A 22,091-nucleotide genomic window follows, 5' to 3' on the forward strand; every position below is an offset into this window, starting at 1 on the left:
ACCGTTTAAAGGGAAACCAAGGGGGTGAGATTGGCTGGAGGTGACCTTTACATTTCCGCAGATTCTCTCTCTTTGGCTCTGGGAGGGTGACCTCAGAGAGACACGTGGGGCGATGAACCCGGATGTCGGTTTGCATAACATTCTTGAAGTGATTGAAGCGCAGAGTGGACCTATGAACACGTTTTTTTTAAAGTACACCGTGCACACGGACGACCACCAAAGCTTTCCCGAAGAATCGCAATAGTTGCCGAGACGACCGTTCACACACACACAGAGAGAGAGAGAGAGAGAGAGAGAGAGAGAGAGAGAGAGAGAGAGAGAGAGAGAGAGAGAGAGAGAGAGAGAGAGAGAGAGAGAGAGAGAGAGAGAGAGAGAGACGGAGGGATTGAGAGAGAGAGAAGGGAAGGGAAGGGAAGAAGACCCGAAAAGCTGCCCCGTGCGAGAGTCTCCGTTCTGGAATCGGAAAGGCACCGTGAATGAACGTCCGGGCGCGGCGTCATCGAAACAGTCGGTTCCAGAAGGACAAGAAGGTGGTGGAGTTGAAGGCACCGAGGAGCACGAGCAGCAGAAGGTAGAGCGTCATCATGATGGCAAAGTGGTGCCTGACCAGCCAGGACGTGCCGCGGGAATGTCTGCGGAAACACGAGACAAAGTCGGCTCAGCGGGGCGCAGCCAGGGTTTCCCCTCAGAAACACGAGTTCACCGAAAAACCAGGAGGTTAAAACGTCTGAGCGCCATTCGGGATTTGCCCCGATACTAAAAGACAACTTTGCAAGCCACTTGAGAAAGGAAACCCAATCCAAGCGATATATTCTTGGAAGTGCAGTAAAACGTGACGACCGACCACGTTTTACCACATTTCAGTGTGTGGTTTGAGTCTTTATTCAATTCACTATTCACGTCAAAAGTACTAAATATCAATAGATTTATTCCAAAATCACACCTCCAATCCTGAGACGAGAGAGTAAAAATGAACCTTCTGCAAGTTCATCTGAGTTTCAAAAAAACCCCCAAAGAATTTGGAGAGTGTTCAGGGGTGTGGTTCTCATTTTATCTCTACACGCCTGTGCCTCGGCTTGAGAAGCACAGGACAACAGCTCCACAAATCAGCAGCTGATGAGTGATTACGCTCAATATTTCACAGAAACGGTATTTGTCGAAATTGCTCCGACTATTAATGATAAAGCGTTGAAATGGAAATTCCTGGCCCAGTGCAAAGAAAAAAAACTTTCCATTGGACAAAACCCTCAGGCAGCGTGACACCGGCGGCAGCTGCCGTTTAACAGCGTCCTGAACCGCCGGCGAAATAGAAATGCATGAAGCCTCACAGCGGATACGGATTCTGTTTGTGTTGGGAGCGGATGCCATGATCAATTCAAGACTAAATGAAATAATTCATCTAATTAGAACCATAAAGACCGAGGCTGGTTTGACTCTAAAACATACAAACGTGTGTTTCAAGGTTCTTTGCTGTAATTCATTCGCTTTTGGATGAGAACCGTACACATCGCACACACAGTACGAACAGCGTGGGTTGTTAGGTTAAAAACGCAGCATTTAACTCATTTGGCTGGACACACAATATGCAATTCATCGCAATTTTAGGCCAAACAGTCTTGGTGGCCGAACACTCCGTGCACCCCGACCCTTGCGCGTCTCCCTTACCTTGACAGATGCCTTCTCTGAGAGTAAACCAGGAGGTACTTGACTCGGACCAGCTGATTATTGGTGACGATAAAGTATTTCTGCGGCACTTCCCCTCCTTCGCTGTTCTTGGCCCGCGAGCGCTGGCGGTCAATCGCCTCGGAGTCTGAGGACAAGTTCGGGGACAAACTTTGAGCTTCGAGACGTTCCGCAGGCGTTCACGCTCAGGGTTCGCCGCCCGTTAATTCTAGCGAGGTCGTACCTTTCCTTTTCACCTGGCACTTGACGTCCGGGTGGTCGATGACCTCGCACAGGGCCACGCAGCTCAGCAGCGAGCCCAGGAGGCTTTCCCTCCAGCCGCTGCTGTGCGGGCTGTACAGCACGGCCATGCTGAGGTCACTGGTGAGGTAGGTGCCCTCCCCGAACACAGAGGTCTGCGAGGGAGCCGCGGGAGGGGAAGCGAGGAGGAGGGTTCAGTGTGGTTCAGTCTTGATACGAGAGCCGCTCCTAAACTGCACACAACCCTCTTCAAATCTATTCACAAAAGCTGCTGAGGGAGACTCTTACTAAGGCTTGGCGAGAAAAATCAAGGCAAAGCATCGCTCCTGTGGACAACGTCCTGTTTCACAACCGCACTTACTTATTATGACAGTGATTGGTTGATAGTGGGCTGGTCTGTATCAGCAAATTCCTCATAAAAATACAGTAGCCTCATGCCATAATTAAATAAAGATGAACTGAACGAAAATGTTAGTGTCAGTACAATAAAAACACTGACTTACATTACTGAATATACGGAACTGCACCTAATTTTCTCAATTTCCCCCAGGGATTAAATAAATATTTGCATTTCGAAAATCATTTTCATTGGTAGCCCACAACATTGGCCTGCAGCAGCAAGAGCGACGTTACATTGCCCTGCGTGCGCAAACAAAAAAAACAAAAAAAAAAAAGGACACAAAATGCGATCAGACCGACCTTGTTAAGGTGACAGTGGAGCCCGTTGTGAATGATGGAGTGGAAGTTCTCCAAGCGGCTCCCGTGGAACGCGTAGAAGAGGCCCCTGTCTTCTCGCATTTTCTCAAATCTCGCATTCATCTGGTCGCAGTATTCCAACTCAAACAGGAAGTCTGGGACCGGTCCCGGAATGCCGTCGTTTTCCGTCAGGTTAAAAAGCTTGGTGTACTGGCGGAGAGCAGAGAAAAGGCCGTCGTCGCACTGTTGCTTTAAAATAAAAGAGAGTTAAATGTCTGTTGTTTTTGTTTAACCTATATCTATATTGATGTACCTCATCTTTCTGGAGTGTCTTCACGGCGAAGCTTTTTGACGAGAGCGCCCAGTGCACGAGGGCCAAATGACGCTCCCCCTCCCCGGGCTTCAGCCTCACCAACTCCCTCACGCCGGGCAAGGAGCTCACGTCCGCCAACTGGAGGAAACACAGACAGTCACCATCACACACCCAGGAACCACCACGCGCCTGTCGATTCAAGACATTTTGGATCATGTCGGGGGTGACCGTTGGAGAAAAACATTCTGGGACGGACCTCCGTCCTCTGTGTATAAATCACAAGTTCAGGTGAGCCGCTTCATTAAGCACAATGATTTATGATAGCCAGTCATAGCTACAACATTGGCAAATGTCACCACCAAGGACGGAATGACACCCTTCCCCACTGCACCAAAAACCCAGTAACACCCGCTTACAATCACCATTTGTCACCAGTGGGAAAGGAAAAACCCGGGTCTCAGTCCTGGCTCAAACGAGCCGGCAATAGACCCGGTTTTAATCGGCTCCACCTCCGATCGGCACCGATGTGAACACCCGCTAATTTTGGCGCCTTTACCTGCGCGACGCGACGCGCCTTGAAATTCTGGCCGCTGGCGCATAAATAGACAGGAAAATCCGTGTGTTATTCCATCATTTTCCATCCCATTTAGAATGCAAAATGAGAAGTTATCGACTTTTTTTCCCGCATGCGGGGGACGGCGAAATGTTGTGAGTGTGGGGCTCGTTTCACTGCATTTCACTACGTTTGCATTTCACTACACTGTTTCACTACATTTCACTGCATATATGTATGTGACGAATAAACCTCTTGAATCTTGAATCGCACCGTGGGGACCACAGCGGGGAGACCCCCCCACCCACCCACCCACGCTCTCCACCGGGCCCCGCCCCATGGAGTGTCTGTGCTGCCGCAACGTCTACTGTAGTGTTCGGGTCGTTCATGAAACGATCCGATTCTTTTGAGCGGCTCAAAATACTTTTTTCCCCCCCGAGTTTTCCATTTTCATGTCGTCGTTTGTTTAAGTTGCTGTCTCCTCTGCTGTTTTGCTCCCAGTCACACTGGAACCATGACACGCCCCTTTTCCCCACGTGTTCCTGACCTCGAACGTGACGCACCAGAATAAAAGGGCTTTTCTCCCGGCAATGGGAAAGGTGTCAATCGCCTATTTATTGGCGGGTCGCCCCGGGTGGTCAACCCGCTAATTTTGGTGTGAAAAATGGTATCGATGTAAAGTTGCCAGGGGATCAGCGTGTTAAATCTTCAGAATGCTTCTTGAAGTGAAGCTCTGAACATAAGACAACGGTGGGTTTTGTTGTTTTTTTTAGGAACAACATCGTTTCCATTCTATGTTTCACTGGACGCCACAGGAAGGGAGTGCGTTGGGAGATGTTCACTTCATGTCAAGAGCCGTTTTGAATTTGACAAGTTTGACACGTACGGGTGTGTGTGTTTGTCTTGCTTGTTTATATCTGGAACGTGGCCCCCTGAACGTGCTCTCACCAGTTCCTCGAAGTCCTTGTTGTCCCCGCTGGTGTACCTGGGGGGGAAGGGCCTCAGCAGCGAGTCCCGCTTGTAGCTCTGGGCCGCCGCCGCGAACAGGCTGCACCGCAGGTCCGCGGCCACCGGGTCCTTGCGGAGGCACGAGCACACCAGCTCCCGGACCGCGTCCGCTGGTTGAGGGGGCTGCATCCCGACGCTGCCAAGCCAGGGGAGAGAGGGGGGAGCGGGGGTGTTCGACAACAGAACTCGGGGACAGGCTGCAGCGCTTCGGTAACAACCGTATGGTGACCCGTCCAACGGAGGTGTCACTCCACTGCGACCGACCGTGTGGAAGTACCGACCACCACCACGGCCATGTGGAGGCGGGTGTATTTACCGAGGCTAGCCGACGCTACCGACCGTCGGCTGGGCTGGAAACATCAAGTTATGGACAACAATCGACGGCGAAGGGCAGCGTCGGGAATGCGCGGACATCGGAGGCTTGTTTGTGTGGCGTCACACTTTAAAAAGCCGTTTACCTTCCCCGATTGCACCCTGGGACCGGAGGAGGAGGAGGGAGCCGGCTAGCGCTGGGCTAACGCTGTGCTAGCGCTGGGCTAACGCTGTCCGAGCGCTGGGCTAGCGCAGGGCTAACACTGTGCTAGCGCAGGGCTAACACTGTGCTAGCGCTGGGCTAACACTGGGTAACTCTGACGTAGCGTGCTTACGTAAACGTCCTTTTTTCCCCCAATTAGTAAATGGAAAACGTTCACCTCAAAGTTCAGTTGCAATACCCAATTTAACTAAACATTTAAAACAATGTTCAAAACATGTTTTTAACGCACTTTGAATTGCTCAACGCAAGTTCGTCTGCTGTCTGTACGTGTATAACATATCTGCTTTCTTGTGATTATTTAGTTTCTTTTTATATTTTATATCATTATCATAACATTTCATGTTTATAGACAATATTTACATGAAGATAACATACGATAATATAAGATATGATAATATAATTTACAATACAATACGATAATATAATATAAAACAATATAAGATACGATACGATACGATAATATAATATAAGATATAGTACGATACAATAGTATTATATAAGATACAATACAATACCATAGTATAATATAAGATACGATAATATAATATAAGATACAATACGATAATATAAGATACAGTAATACAATATAAGACACAATACGATACAATAATATAATAAAAGATACAATATAATATAAGATACGATAATATAATAAAATATAAGATACAATATGATAATATATGATACAATAATATAATAAAATATAAGACACAATATGATAATATAAGTGAGCGTGAGACAGTAGTTATTTAAAATAATGAAAGGTAATAAAAAGAAAATATTTTCAACAATAAAACCAGATGTAATCAATCAATCAATCAATCCATTTAATATATATATATATTTATATATCCATTGTATGTATGTGTATTGTATATAACTATATACAGTATATATACAAAGAGCTTGTGTCTGTGTGCGCGTGCGGTTATACAGTATGTGTATGTTTGTGTGCATTGTGACAGCTCTGGATTTCGTCAGACTCAGGCTCAAAAAGCAGGAGCATTAAAAACACTTTGTCAGCAGCATCACACAGGCACCAGAAGGAAAGGCTTCAGGCAGGAAATGAAAAGCAAAAAAAGAAACTTGGCGGATTGAGGCAAAAGAAAATGGCTGCAACGCTATGACTAGGAGACGCCGTGCACAGTGTGGGGAATGAGCAGGTAGGTACTGTGCAGGTAGAAAGGGTTTGGATGATGAGCATCATGTCTGCAGCAGCTGCCAGGTCAGGTCATTGGAAAAGGTAGGAACACAATGAGGACAAGGGGTGGACAGGAGAAGAAGAGCGGGCTCTGAAATGAGAATTTTTCCTCTTACAATAATAATAAGGGGCTGCCGAACAATTACAATAGGCTGGACCCCTAATAATACTTTTACTACTACCACTACTACTACTCTCATCTACATCTATACGCCCATCTACTATTCTGTGGGCGATGGTGGCGCAGGAGGTAGTTCGGGTCATCCAGTAATCAAAGGGTTGGATCCAATCCTGATTCGATTCCCCGTTCCTCCTGGCAGCATGTCGAGGTGTCCTTGTGTCCTTGAGCAAGACACTGAACCCTAAAGTGCTCTCGATGAGCTGGTGTGCACCTTGCATGGTTGCCACTGCCATGGACGTAGCAATGTGCTGCTACCACAAAATAATAATAATGATGATAACAATAATAACCCCGAATAATAATAATAATAAGTATCCCCCAGAGACAGCGGGTGGCCTTTCAGCACCGTGGATAGTGTCAGTGAGGCAGGGAGGGTGGAGTCCAGTCTTAATGTGACCGTTTATTTTTTCCGTTGGCTGATAAGCGGGGCCCGCCCGGTCGCACCCGGTCCTACTCGGTCCTACCCGTGTCCAGCCCGGTCCAAACCGGTACTACCAGGTCCTACCCGGTCCTACCCGGGTCCAGCAGCCTGCTGGTGCTGGGTCTCTACGTCAGGAGAAAACCTGACGTCACGTCACGTGAGCGCCCTACTCCCACTCCTCCGGTGCAGGAACAGTCACCGATCGGTGCTGGTTCTGTGGTGGCGGAACATCCAAACGAACACAGGCATCAAGCGACCGTTTGGACCTTTATAAGGATCGGAACAGGTAAGATCACCGCAACCAAGAAATAAACTACTATTACATTTCAGTCTAACTGTGTGAGGTGAATGGTTTTAGTATAGTAGTAGTAGTAGTAGTAGTAGTAATAACAATAATTATAATAATAATCATAACAATTATAATAATATTGATTATTTGAATTATTATTATTATCATTATCATGATCCGTTGCCGGACGTTGGTTGTGAGAGGCGCCGTGTCGCTGCAGCTGAAGGACGATGCTCCGCGGACTCCCCGTGTCCCGGATCCTGCAGCATCACGACCAGCGCCGAGGGAACGACTCGTGTCAAAAAAAAAGCCCAAACGTTATTAATGAAATAACACGGAGGAACCGGCCTCGGCACCGGCCGTACGTTCACCCGCTGACGGACCCGGAGAACCGAGGGTGTCCTTGATAAGCACCATCCCACCGGGCGGAGGGCGAGGGGTTAACGGTCGGAAACGGAGATAAACACAATTTTGTTGTATTTTGCTTTTTGCCGAACGCGGAAAAAGACCCATAATGTTTGGTTTCATCCAAATGCACCGGGGTTGTTTATTATGGATTATTCTGCGGATGTGTTGTTGGCAGCGGCGAGGCCGTCGGTACGTGGTCCGAGGTCCGACGCGATGTGAAACCGCATTTCCACCGCTCTGTGTGTGTTTTATTTAGTATTGAAATGTATTGGAATCCAGTCGACGGGGGTGTTGATATCTAGTTTCAAACCCATGGAAGGTGTTCGGAGAGCGACATTCGCTCTATCTGTGTGTTGTGGATGGGAGGCCTATCGGAGATCGCGGCGCGGTGACTAGAGCATGCAGAGCTATGACTCAAAGCATCTCACAGCCCAATATTAAAGTGGTAATCCGTGAGACTATTTTGCTTTAAAAAAAAAAAAATCCCCATATTTTATACATGATTTACCCGGCACCTTATAAGACGCATCTATATAATATACTTGCGTTGTGCATGTTTGCTGTTTCCATTGCTGGTGGCAGGGTCGGCCTTTCCGGTTGTAGTCAGTCAAACGGTCGGTACGGAGGAACATTACCAAAAAAGAACAGTATCCACAGTATCTCCATCTGAAGTGACCAAGGAAAAGAATTCAAGTCAATGGATTAGAACAGTGGTTCTGCGACTTTCTTTGAGTAGTGCACCCCCTCTAAGATCATCTTACAGATGAGTCCCTGGCATTGGGAGAGAAAAAAAAGAGAATTAACAAATCGCGTACTGTATGTGCGTGGTATGTGTTTTTCCTCTCATAAACATTATAATCAATATGTTTTTTTAATTTTCAGAGTACCCCCAGCAGTAACCCAAAGTACCCCGAGGGGTACGAGTGCCCCTGTTTGAGAAACGCTGGATTAGAAGAAGGAATACTTGGGAGAAAAAGGAAGTGACCGTCTCGGAGCGAATACAGGGGTAAACCCTGGATGTTGGAAATAAACGTTACATTTTGAATGGAATCCTGGGACTATTGTGATGTAATCTTTAGGATTGGCACTTTAATACAATCAAAGTTGCAGTTTATTCTTTGTCTTTAGGCTGTAGCTTCATACACTGTTTGTGTGTTCTTTTCCCCCGTGCAGAAGAACACTTTGAGTGGACATCATGGCAGGTACGTGTACAGTGAGACAATAACATACTATTTTCCTTTAAAATAGCGGTATTTTAGTCCTCCATCATGTGAAAAAAAATATTTTGCCGCTCATGTAAAGCATAGCTGATAACATGAATTGTATAGCCTCAAAGTATAACAGTCAATTCAAAGTAAAGATATCAAAAACGGGTCTGCTAATGACCTCCTTATTCAATTTGGTTTGTTGACGGCCGTCTGGATGTCATTAAACCCGCCTCGTTTTCCTGTGTTTGTGAATCCGTATCGCAGAGAACAACTTTCCACCGCTGCCTCGATTCATCCCTCTGAAGCCGTGTTTTTACCAGGACTTCAACGAGATCCCGGATCAGCGGCGCACCATGTGCAAGAGGCTCTACTACCTGTGGATCTGTGGGTTTCGCACTTTGGGAAATGACAGGAACATGTCGGGATCTTGATATTAGGCCTCAATATGGGTCCTCTGTACCTTGCATTTTCACCTGCTGCAGCATGTTAGGAACTGTTAACCGACCCGCCTCCATTTCTGCCTTGCAGTGCTGCCTTGTTTCACCCAAAATATTATGGCAGACAACATCAGGCATTCTGGTTGGGCAAGATTTCCATGATTCAAATAATGGAGGAAAACCAGTGAAATATCCCTCCTATATATAGCGGTGTTAGGATATAAGGCGTGTTTTATGTTGTATGTTGCATTGATTTAAATTGTTTGTTTGTTTTAGGCTTGAATATGATCAACTCTTTACATGGTCACTGGTCATTAGTTATATTTTGAGAATGAATATTCTGCTTAAAAATCCAAAGATTACATCCAAAATGTAATCTTTTTTAAGTTGGTATTTATGACGCCCATCTGCAGAATAATGACAGCACATTAGATCTATACTTGTGTAATTGTAGTACTTACACAATAAATGTAATATCTGTCTTGTTACCACATAGGTTCTACCATTTGAAACTAAATGTAAGTCTAAATGAAAAATACACTAATATTGAGCTTTGTAGAGTAGATATTGCCGTGCTGAATCGATCCTCACCCCACTATAGAAGACATAATTTTGTGCATTTCGAAGCTTTAGTAATACATATTCTAGAACCTCCAAATCTTTTGATATTCCACTGAACTAGATACAACGCTGCCTTTGGTCCACGTGTAGACATAGCTTTTAGTTTTCATCTGTGTTCGACTCTTTTCTTTTTGAGGTTGTGTGATTTTCCTGGTGAATGTCTCTCTCCGACGCCGCAGTCAACAGCGCCACGCTGGCTGTGAACCTGATCGGCTGCCTGGCGTGGATGTGCGGCGGCGGCGGGGCCACCAACTTCGGCATGGCCATCCTGTGGCTCATCCTGTTCACGCCCTGCTCCTACGTCTGCTGGTTCCGGCCCATCTACAAGGCCTTCAAGTGAGTCCCGGATCTCGTGTTTCCGCCTCCGGGGTGTTTTTTTTCCCCCCGCCACCTCAGAGCCGGTCCGTTTCCTCACCACGCACTCCCCCTCCCCCTTCCCCTCTCCCTCCCCCTCCCCCTCCCGCAGGACCGACAGCTCCTTCAACTTCATGGCGTTCTTCTTCGTCTTCATGGCCCAGGTTGTGATCAGCATCATCCAGACCGTCGGCATTCCGGGTTGGGGGGTGTGGTGAGTTACAGAAGAGAAATTACAAATCTTTCCCGTCGCTGTTGAATGTTTTGCGTCGGTCATACTACGGCGCCACGTTGTTTTGTGTCATCTTTGTTTTGTATCGTGAAATGGGGACACACACCAGCTCAGCACTGTAGTCTAAATGGAGGGTTGTATAATCAGGTGGTCTCGTATGTATAGAGATTTGTTTAAGCACTTAAAAACATACTATCGTTAATTAAACTTAACCTAACTGGTTAACGAAACTAAAATAAACTTTCAGTCCATTAAAGTTATTAACGCAGTTTCACACTAGAATAAGAGACTCAAGACTGTTGCCTTGGTTACATGTACCATATAGCCAAATAAATCAAAATAAAACAAAGCTGTTTAACATTATGTTCAATGTAATTTAATATGGAGGAATAATAAATTGAAGAATTGGATCTGGAACTGGATGTGCAGCTGACAAATCTGCAGGAATTGCGTGATGCTAATGTGTGAACATTGGACGAGAATCTCAAAGGAACGTTTCCAACATCTTGTGGTATCCATGGCAAGAAGAACTGGGGCTGTTTTGAGAGTAAAGAGAGACCTGTTGGAGAAAATAGCGGGTTCAAGTTCAAGTTCAAGTTCAAGTTCAAGAGATTATTTGTCACATACATACACATAGCGTCGTACATATATGCAGTGAAATGTCATTGGAGCGTCAATCAGAGGACGTATCACAAATTTAGGAGTTAGTCATATTTATTGTCAGGCAGAATAAAAAAGTGCAGGCTCAGTTCGCGAAGTCTGAGCCTGGGCTCCAGGAGCCGAGCTCAGCCAGGTCCGAGCCAAGTCCGAGAGCCAAGTCTGAGCCCAACCAGTGGAAGCCCCGATCCTTCTTCCCTGGATCCTTATATAGTCTAACGTACGCAAGTGGTCACAAAAGGACATATGGATCACAAAGAACAATGTAATGCAGAACAACATGAATAACATGTACGCAAGCGGAAAAGTACAGGAACAACATGTGCGCGACTGGTCACAAAAGGACATCTCCAACCAGAGGCGCCATATTATTTCTAACAGACCCTACCCTGCATTATTATAGTGTTCCTAATGGAGTGTTCAGTGAGTGTATGTGTTTGAGCAGAAAAAGTAGAGAAATAAATATTAATGGGTGAATTCACAAGGAAATGGATTGCGGGCGCTTATAGCACCGTCAAATGTGCGTTAAATGTGCTCGCTATCTGCGCCGTTTGAGCGTCCGATTCACTAAAGATATTGCATTAATGATATGCTAGTGAAAACACGGCCGTAAAGTTTTGCTGCTGAGCGCAATTTGTGTTTGTTTCACATCTGATCGCCATTATCCATTTTGCAAAGTAAATAATCTGTGTGTCAGCGGGGGGAATTTGGAGGCCAAGTCAACAACAGTCAAGTTCCTGAAAAAAAATGTCCTGCAGAAAGAGGCCACTGCCATCAGGGAATACCATTGCCATGAAGGAGTGTACTTGATCTGCAACAATATTTAGGAACGTGGTACGTGTCAAAGTTAACATCCACATGAAAGCCAGGACTCAAGGTTTCCCAGCAGAACATTGTCCAGGGCATCACACTGCCTCCGCCGGCTTGCCTTCTTCCCTTAGTGCATCCTGCTGCCATCTCTTCCCCAGGTAAACGACACCCATGCACCCGACCATCCACATGATGTAGAAGAAAACGTGATTCATCAGACCGGGCCACCTTCTTCCATTGCTCCATGGTCCAGTTCTGACACTCACATGCCCATTTGTAGGTGCTGTAGGTCAGCATGGGTTCTCTGACCGGTCCCATACGCAGTTAACTATGATGCACTGTGTGTTCTGACACCTTTCTATCATAGCAGCATTAACTTTTTCACCAGTTTGTGCTACAGTAGCTCTTTTATGGGGTTGAACCAGACGGGCTAGACCTCACTCCCCACGTGCATCAAAGACCCCATAGGCGTACATAACCCTGTCGCTGGTTCACCGGTTGTCCTTCCTTGGACCACTTTTGGTAGGTACTAACCTCTGCATCCAGGAACACCCCACATGACCTGTTGTTTTGGAGAGGCTCTGACCCAGTCGTCCAGCCATCACAATTTGGCCCTTGTCAAAGTGGCTCTGATCCTTACGCTTGTCCATTTTTCCTGTTTCCAATACATCAACTTCAAGACCTGACTGTTCACTTGCTGCCTAATATATCCCACCCCTTGACTGGTGCCACTGGAACGAGACAAGCAATTTTATTTACTACAACTGTCAGTGGTTGTAATGTTGAAACTGATCTGTGTGTTTTTATATATATATATATATATATATATATATATATATATATATATATATATATAATGATTAGGTCAAGTGGTGGGAGAAGGAGTCACAGAGGCAGTTGTCGATCACCTGCTGTTGGTTTTATTTTTCTTTCACCAGAAAAAAAACAACAACCTAAAAGATAATAATAATTATAAAAATAAAAACCACTCGGCTTCTCAAAATAACACAGTGAAACTTAACTTTCCAAAACAAAGAAAATATCAAGGAAAAGCTAGGCCCTTGGCTATTGGCCCTAGCACTTGCTGCTTCCAGCAGGACTCATGCTGCTCTGCCTCCAGAGGAGCTTCTACCCTAGGCTTTTTAACTGGAAGCTCCTCCTACAGAGACAAAACATTGTCACAATACAAAGATTGTATAGGCCCATCAATCAATCAATAAATAAATAAATAAATGCAGACATTACTTCCATGGCTAAATAATACTGCATATAAGAAGAGCTTATTTTACCTATATTGCCATATACTGTATATAACCATTATTCATGGATTTAGGGTACTTCACAAGCCTATTCCCTCAGAACTGCTAAAGATTGCTGGAGATTTATATATGTATAGTATATATATAGTATATATAGTATAAACATATACAGTATATGTATATATACTATATAGATATAGATATAGATATAGATTTTATATATATAATCTATAGTTCTACTAAAGAAATTCTAGTTCTCACTGAATCTTAATATAACAATGTAGAAATTATAACAGTTGATTTAATATATTTTACTCTACCAAGTTCCACGTAGCTGTACAGGAAAGGCCGCAGGAGCTGTCCATGGTCCAGCAGGTTCGAGGTCATCTGTAGTTCAATGCCAGTTTTGACCACTTTATTACTATTCCCTATAACTTTTTGTTGTTTTTTCTATATCTTTTGAGTTGAATAGGAATTATAGAATTGTTTTTGTCAGCATTTGTAACGCCTTATACTATATGTGCAAAAAATGTATAGTTTGATTTATAGTAGTAATTTATAGTTTCAACAAGTTGCTTTTGAAGTGCATTTTGAAAAGCACAGACTGCTGCGCGTTCCGCTATCTACAGATGCCGTGACGTAATAATAATTATAAATAATGATGTCAAATTATAATTTACAGATCACTGGAAAGTCTGGGTGTGACACCCCTTATAAATATGCTTCATTGCTCTCTGAAGACGATCACACATTGGAGCCTTTTCTTTTTTTTGCCTTATTTTTTTGGTCTCATGCAGTTACCACCAGGTCTCTGCAGACAGTAATCGGGTCACTCTTACTGTCTATGGCTATTAGCGCCAGTGTTTGTGAATTGGACGTCATTTGCATAGAAAGGGGCCAATTTTGCACCTAATGCACGCATAATACCTAATTCAAATATGAGCGAATAGCACCGGCAGTGCAGTTAGCGTTGCATTTCACCTTGTGCGGATGCTTTTTGAATTAGACGCTTGCTTTTTCTGTTATTTGTGCCGGTTTAGCGCAAAAGCCGCGCAATCACTTTGTGAATTTACTGTCTGATGAGAAGAGAGAAGAATTACAGATATGCCAGACTGAGTATTGTCTTTCTTAATTTCGGAAATAATTTGAAACTATTTTGGTCCCTTTCCCACAGCGGCTGGCTGGCCACCATCACCTTCTTCAGCACCAACATCGGCTCAGCCGTGGTCATGCTGATCCCCACGATAATGTTCACCGCCGTGGCTGTGCTGTCCTTCATCGCTCTGACAAAGGTGCTGCATTAATGAATTTAATGAATGTGTTGAGTAGGTGTTGAACCCTCTAAAAGGCGTTTGGCCTTCTTGGATTCCTTTCGGTTAATTCTAAACTGTAACAAAGGTTGTGAATGTGTGACCATGGATGGGCGGGTGTCTCCCTGCCCCACAGTCGAATGGAATTGGCTCCAACTCCGCCAGATTGAAGACAAAAAATGGATTGCTGGATGAATGGATGGATAGATGGATGGATGGATGGATGGATGGATGGAAAACAAACCTTCCACTTGTTTTTACTGGCACTGATTTTGTTTATGTGTGCTGAAACACATTATAACCCTATGCTGTGAAGATGGTTTTACTTCATTTCGAAAGAGAGTTTTTACTACGCCTTAAGCTCTCTCCAGACAGCTCCACTGAATAAAGCCGAAAGCCCCTTTAAACCAACCAAATCTCAACTTCTCCCTTGGCTCTGATAGGCTGTGATTGGGTCACTCGGACACCCATCACATGGCCCGCCCCCCAGTTTATATACTGGGTCATTGCCTGTCTTTCTTCCTCTTTGCTTATTCAGCTCTCCACTAGTGGAAGCAAGCCCTCTTTTACGGAAATTAAGAAAGAGAATATTAAGGAATTAATTATGTCGGTTGCGGACTTGAGCACATGTGCGGGCTGCAGCGCACACAAGGCCTACGAGCGTCTTGGGGGAGGGCGTAGTGGAGGAATTGGCTCTCCCATCCTCGGGCCTTGTTTTGAGGCCACGCTCCCCCACCTCACCGATCTCCCTCAGCATCCATGTCAGGTGGATCAGGGGGAGTTAGCCGCACACCAGGAGTTGTGGGACTTCCACGCAGCCCAGTGGGGCTCCGAGGAGGAGGGGGAAGGAGAACCGTCCCATGGGCCTTTTTACCAGGAGCTGCTGCACCTCCTGGTGCGAGCTGTGCCTTCCGTAGCAAAATCATCTTCTTGCATGACAATGCACCATCTCATGCTGCAAAGAATACCTCTGTCATTGGCTGCTATGGGCATAAAAGGAGAGTAACTCCCCTGACCTCAACCCTATTGAGAACCTTTGGAGCATCCTCAAGCAAAAGATCTATGAGGGTGGGAGGCAGTTGGCATAAAAACAGCAGCTCTGGGAGGCTAGTCTGACATCCTGCAAAGAAATTCAAGCAGAAACTCTCCAAAAACTCACAAGTTCAATGGATGCAAGAACTGTGAAGGTGATCTCAAAGAAGGGTCCTATGTTAACATGTAACTTGGCCTGTTAAGATGTTTTTGATTGAAATAGCTTTTGATTTCAGTAAATATGACCTCCTAGTGCTGCAAATTCCACAAATGACAATTTTCAGTTCTTCATAACCTATAAAATGTTTTGAAACTTGGTTGCGCATAATAATTTGGAACAGTGCATTTTGAGTTTTTTATTTTTGAAAAAAATACTGTTATCATTGGGAGGTTTGTTCAATAACGTTCAAATTATACCCTAACGGTTGATGACTTGAAAATTATACTGCCTGTCATTTGCATCAACTATTTAGGAAAATCCGCGAAAAATATCATTTGCATAATAATTTGGAACGCGGTATATATTAAACCAAGGTTTACCCATGGAGGTTCAGTAGTTCAGAGCCCTGTCAATGAGAGTGCTTTACACATCCAAATGTCTAGACTTTGAGCGCTGGTGTGTGGCACGTGGAGATGACCCATTACACTGTAATATATGGGTCATACTCAGTTTCCCCCGAGGCCTGTACATAGACGGCTTGGCACCGTCCACCCTCAAGGTGTACCTGGCCGCGATATTGGCCTCGACAAGCCAGGCAGTCACACTTGGATGGATGGAAAACAAACCACGGGTGTGGTCGCTGACCCCGAAATGGGATTTGGTTTTGGTGTTAAATGACAAAACCCCCATTCGTACCCCTCCAGGAGGTGGGATTCAAACTGTTGAAGTTTAAGTCAGCACTACTTCTGGCACTTGTCTCGGCTAAACGCGTGTGAAACCTGGCCGCACTTTCTGTCTGCCAGTCTTGCTTGGTGTTCTCCACGGATAATTGGAGGGTTCCGTTGAAACCCAATCCAGCTTTTCAGCCCAAGGACATAAAAGCGGGGTTCAAATCAACCGCGACTGATCTCTCTTTATTTTCTTCTCCTCCCTTTGGGTCAGAGAAGAACAAGAGGCTGCATACTCTGCACAGTGGAAGCGATCTCATTGGCCTACTCCTTTTTGGGACAGGAACCCCCAGAGGGTCTTAAAGCGCCTTCCACCTGGGGTGCTGCTACCTCGTGGGAATTGTTACGAGGGGTTTCGGTCTAAGAGGTGTGTGGTGCTACTTCTTGGTCTACCCCACACATGTTCACCAGATTCTACAGTCTCGACACGACGGTGTTAGCACTGGCGCAGGCTGCTTTGACAGCTGCCAGGTGTTGCATGGCGTTGGGTCTGGGGGGGGTGGTAATGTAATTTTACCTCCGCACCCTATGAGTGGATTCTTATATGATGGAATTAGGGCTTGAGGTCACAGCTGCCAGTTTAAACAGTTTTAACGGTTCTGACCTCGCGGTCAGTGACCTCACAATTCAGGTGGGTACACAATATGACAAAGTAAGAACTCAAGTTTGTAGTAGCACAACGTTTGGGTTGTGCTACAACCCTGGTTTTATGAATGAAGAACAAGGGTTCTGACCGGTGGCCTCACTGACCAGCTCGCTCAACAGCTGAATAATATGTCAGAGGATGTATGACAGGCGGTGATCCAGTAAATATACTGGGGGGCGGGCCTTATGATGGGTGCCCGAGTGGCCCAGTCACAGCCTGTCAGGGCCAAGTTTTGGGGCTTTCAGGGGCTTTCAGCTTCATTCAGTGGAGCTGACTGGAGACAGTTTAAGGCAAAGTAAGAACTCAAGTTCAAAATAAAGTAAAGCCGTTGTTGTAGCACAACCCCAACTTTTACTTTACAAGCAGAAGCGTATGTTTCAAACACTGTGTGTGATATGACGTTGTAAATAGTTCTTTACTTGTGCAGGTCCATAACTTTTACCGCGGCAGTGGCGGGAGCCTGGGAAAGGCCCAGGAGGAGTGGACCACGGGGGCCTGGAAGAACCCCCACGTGCAGCAGGCGGCCCAGCAGGCGGCCATGGGGGCCGCCCAGGGTGCCGTGCAGCAGAACCAGTACTCTGCGGCTCCGACTTACAACTACGACGACCCAATGTAGGACAGCGGAGGGGGAGACGGGAAGCGGGAGTGACGAAAGGGATCAATTGAGAACGCAATTCAGAATTAGACACCCTTCAACATGACACTGTACAGCCTGAATCCCGAAAGACAGAAATGGGGCCATGTTTAATGTTGAGATTTAATGTTGTTTAAAACCTTTCGGAACCGAAAGGAGACGGCCTGCTGTAGTGTTCGAGAACAACTTGGTTGATTAATTGTCAACCCAGCGCATTGTATTGAACCTTCTGCCACCATATTTATTGGTATTCTCTAACGAATTAGGCTGCACAGAATTACTTTCATTTGGGCTTGAAACAATAACGACCCTTAAAATACGATCTAAAACGCGTTGTGCCTCCAGACCATAATATATTCAGAGGTCCCTTTTCTAAATCGTGGTAATAGGGTTCTTACCACGAAAGGTATTAAAAATAATGGATTCCTAGTACAAAACGAATCATAAGGATGTGGGAGAAACAATCTGTGATTAATGAGAATATTCAACAAACGATATTGAACATGGTACAGGCAACAAAATGTGAAACGAATGTCATTTAAGTGTAGAAAAACATCCCGGTATCTAGTTTTATGATATTAAGGTGTTCAGAGCTTCTAGTTGACATATTAAGAGCTTAAACGTATTTACAGTTTATATTTTGTTTGGGTGTTTTCTATACAGATGTGAGTTTGCCTCTCTGCCAGTAACCTTTTTTTTTTATTTTTTATTTTTATTTTCAATTTTTTTACTTTCTCAGGAAAGATGTGTGAGCCGGTTTTAAATCTTACTTTTTGAAATCACCTTAAACCTGAGTCTATAAGAGCTCAAATACTCCAGCCCCGTGCTTTTGTCTCCTATTTTAGACTCCATAACCGGGGTGGGGGGGAGCGGGGGGGGTTGTTTGTTTCGTAAATAATATGCACAGATCTCATCTTGGGGCGTATCTGGCGAGGATGGTTCTGTCCTGATGTGAAGCACACGCGGTATCCAGGTTTGCTGGTTCGCTGGAACCCACATTCCAAACGAACCCGGTACAGTTTGGACTTCGGGAATACCGAAAACGCCGCTGTCCCTGGGGCGGTGGGAGGGGGGTTACTTGTCTTTGGTGTCGTGCGTGGTCATAGCAAAGTCCTCGGTAAATGGATGTTCTTCCCGTTGGCTCCTTCTCCCGCTCTTCCCTGGCTGTAGATGCTTACATGGCTCCGTATTCCCAGAGCTCCCGGGTTTTTTGGGGCTCGGTAAGTCGATGTGACACGTGTGACATGGGTGTACGTTGTTATTCCATGAGTAGATGTAATATGGTATATGTGGAAAAAAAAAAATTGGTTATACATTCAAGCAAGAATCTTTTTGGGGGTTTTTTCTTATCTGAAAATGAGGTTCATTTCCAAAAGAATCTTGTTATCATTGCAGTGAAAATGATTTTTCGGTCTGGAGTCGGATCGATGGTTGTTCCAGTTCCGCTGTATTAGACTTGATACCGATGTGACGATACGTATCTGAATGCTTGTTATTTCAAAACCTGTGAGTTGTCTCGTCCGATCGTGATCAATGTGATGTTCGGTATCATTTTTATTTTCCTTTTCGGTTGTGGTTTTGTACTGGCTTTGTGTCGTGTGTGTATTTTGGACGACGTGCGGGTGAGTTCGACGCACGTTCTTTGTGTCTTTCCATGGCTATTGATAAACCTCTTGAATCTCTTGGTAATAAGAGTGGAAAAAACTGTTTTCTTTTTCAAAGTATTTTTAGTATTTACGTTTACACTGAGTGAAATTTTAAGACGGGGAAACTCGGTGCTTACCAAATTCACCTTGACACACCTGCACTGGAGCAATACATATATAAACGTGTAGAAGAAATGGAGCCTTTCTTGTAAGTAGGGTGTCAAAGATGAGAATATAACTAGATGTATACATGAGTAATGACTTAAATGTATGGATTTGGAAAAAGATGTGCTTTTAAGCGTGATAATGTTAGTATATACGAGCATCATATACCATTTACACCAGCAAAAAAGCATAATTGTGTAGTAACACTGCAGCCTCTCAGCTGGAGGCAAAACGTTGACAGGTTTGAGAGTTGGACATACTGAAGATGAATGAAAAGAGTTATTTATTTGCGCGTCTTCAGCCAAGTGTTGTTCTCGGTGAATTTTGGACCAATCCGACCGCTGTGCCACGTGTTTGTGAGGCACAATGTGTGTGCAATTGCAGGGGAAACAGTTGGGTTTTCATGGTGTTCTGGGCAGACGTCACCACTCCCTCACACCCTCCCCGTCTCCTCATGCACGCCCTCCCCGTCTCCTCATGCACGCCCTTCCCGTCTCCTCATCGCGCCCTCCCCGTCTCCTCATCGACACACCCTCCCCGTCTCCTCATGCACACCCTCCCCGTCTCCTCATCGCGCCCTCCCCGTCTCCTCATCGCGCCCTCCCCGTCTCCTTATGCACTGTAATACTGTTCGATATGTATAATCATGTAACATATAAGATATAAATACGTAATGACTTGAGGACAGGGGATTTATTGCCATGGATCAACTTTCAAAGGGAACATGCTCCAGTTGTTTGGACAACAATTGAGTTTGAGGAGGCTGTGTCTCCAGGCAGAATGAAGTGAAAGAGGAATACATTTTCTGTGTATTACTTTTGTATTATTTGGTCTCACCCTTATAGATATTAAACTGTTCTTGTTGCATCCCGTTGTCAAGACTCCATTAATAAGGAACACTATTCTGGACTCTCGTCTTTCTTTAAGGGAGAAAAAACATAGGGAATTTTAAACATATGTATTGGTTGAAATTACTGCTGAACACCAATTAATTACAAATAACTGCAGCTATTTATATTTTTTTGAGATAGAAGTAATACCATCACTTTATTTTTTTTATAAACAACATTCTTTCATCTGTGAACACAGACGCGGACAAATTTGTCTGCACCCTTCGACGAAAAAAGAACCCACAATTTTCTCTGAAATAACTTGATCTCACAAAAGTAATTGGCATCCATCATTGTTTATTCAATATTTAATAGAAATCAGACTTTGCTTCTGATTCAACAGAATATTTTACATTGATAAAACAAAGGAAAATGGCATGGACAAAAATGATGGGACCCTTAATCCAATATTTTGTTGCAAAACCTTTCGAGGCAATCACTGCAATCACATGATTTCTGTAGCTCTCAATGTGGCTTCTGCAAATGTCAACAGGTGGTTTGGCCCACTCTTCCTGAGCAAACTGCTCCAACTGTCTCAGGTTTGAAGGGTGCCTTCTCCAGACAGACTAGTCCAATGTTTTGTTCTTATCCATTCTTGGGTGCTTTTAGCTGTGTGTTTTGGGTCATTATCCTGTTGGAGGACTCGTGACCTGCAACTGACAGAGCTTTCTGACACTGGGTAGTACGTTTCGCTCCAGAATGCCTTGATAGTCTTGAGATATCATTGTGCCCTGCACAGATTCAAGGCACACCCTGCCAGACGCAGCAAAACAGCCCCAAAACATAACTGAGCCTCCTCCATGTTCACAGTAGGTATGGTGTTCTTTTCTTTGAAAGCTTGATTTTTTCGTGGGAACATAGAGCTAATGTGACTTCCCAAAAAGCTCTAGTTTTTACTCATACGTCCAAAGGACATTCTGCCAGAAGCATTGTGGCTTGTCAATATACATTTTAGCAAATTCCAGTCTGGCTTTTTTATGTTTTTCTTTCAAAAGTAGAGCTCTTCTGGGTCTTCTTCCATGGAGCCCACTGTCACTCAAAAAGCGACGGATGGTGCCATCAGACGCTGATGTGCCTCTTTGGAAGTTGTCCTTGGCTCTTTTTCTACCATTCGCACTATCCTTCTGTTCAATCTGGGGTCAATTTTCCTCTTGCAGCTGCATCCAGGGAGGTTGGCTACAGTCTCATGGACCTTTAACTTCTTAATATTTGCAACTATAATCGCTGGAACATCAAGCTGCTTGGAGATAGCCTTTACCTTTATCATGCTTGTCTATAATTTTCTTTCTGATCTCCTCAGACAACACCCTCCTTTGCTTTCTTTGGTCCATGTTCAGCGTGGTGCACACAATGATACCAAACAGCAGTGACCACTGTTCATTTAAATAGGCTGAACGACTGATTATACAATTGAAGACGTGTAATACCAATTAAAGAAAACAGTTCATTTCAAATATCACTATAATCCAATCCATTATTTATAATCTTTCTTAAGGGGTACCAACAAATCTGTCCAGGCCATTTTAGAATATAATTTATCTCTTTAGCCATAATTTCTCTTTTCAGTTTCTTTGCTTTACTCTGACATACCAAAGGTATACAGGTATACATGAGAAAATTGCTTTTATCACTTTTCAGGAGGAATGAAGCATTGTTTCAATGAGCTGTAAGGGTACCAACAAATTTGTCCACATCTGTACTACCAATAATCTTCTGCATCAAGACTTGGGTTCAGAGACATCCTTTTACTGCTAATGCCTGCTGAGGAAGCTCT

General features: G+C 44.7%; 2 protein-coding genes across 2 annotated transcripts; one reads left to right on the top strand and one right to left on the bottom strand.

Moving 5' to 3' along the window:
• Window positions 1-297: 297 nt before the first annotated feature.
• parp16 (poly (ADP-ribose) polymerase family, member 16) lies at window positions 298-5,050 on the bottom strand. Its single transcript, XM_080002544.1, has 7 exons — window positions 4,952-5,050; window positions 4,434-4,629; window positions 2,933-3,070; window positions 2,623-2,829; window positions 1,907-2,078; window positions 1,666-1,810; window positions 298-632 (listed from the first exon to the last, which is right to left on the bottom strand). The coding sequence occupies exons 2-7, from the start codon at window positions 4,620-4,622 to the stop codon at window positions 497-499; spliced, it is 987 nt and encodes a 328-aa protein (XP_079858670.1). The 5' UTR covers window positions 4,623-4,629; window positions 4,952-5,050; the 3' UTR covers window positions 298-496.
• A 1,977-nt stretch (window positions 5,051-7,027) lies between these two features.
• On the top strand, window positions 7,028-17,902 carry scamp5a (secretory carrier membrane protein 5a). Its single transcript, XM_080002547.1, has 8 exons — window positions 7,028-7,117; window positions 8,411-8,534; window positions 8,702-8,730; window positions 9,001-9,120; window positions 9,974-10,130; window positions 10,261-10,362; window positions 14,281-14,398; window positions 17,410-17,902. Exons 3-8 carry the CDS (start codon window positions 8,724-8,726, stop codon window positions 17,596-17,598), a joined length of 693 nt encoding a protein of 230 aa, XP_079858673.1. The 5' UTR covers window positions 7,028-7,117; window positions 8,411-8,534; window positions 8,702-8,723; the 3' UTR covers window positions 17,599-17,902.
• Window positions 17,903-22,091: the final 4,189 nt, after the last annotated feature.

This window comes from Zeus faber (assembly GCF_960531495.2).
Source record: "Zeus faber genome assembly, chromosome: 6".
Taxonomy (NCBI): Eukaryota; Metazoa; Chordata; class Actinopteri; order Zeiformes; family Zeidae; genus Zeus; species Zeus faber.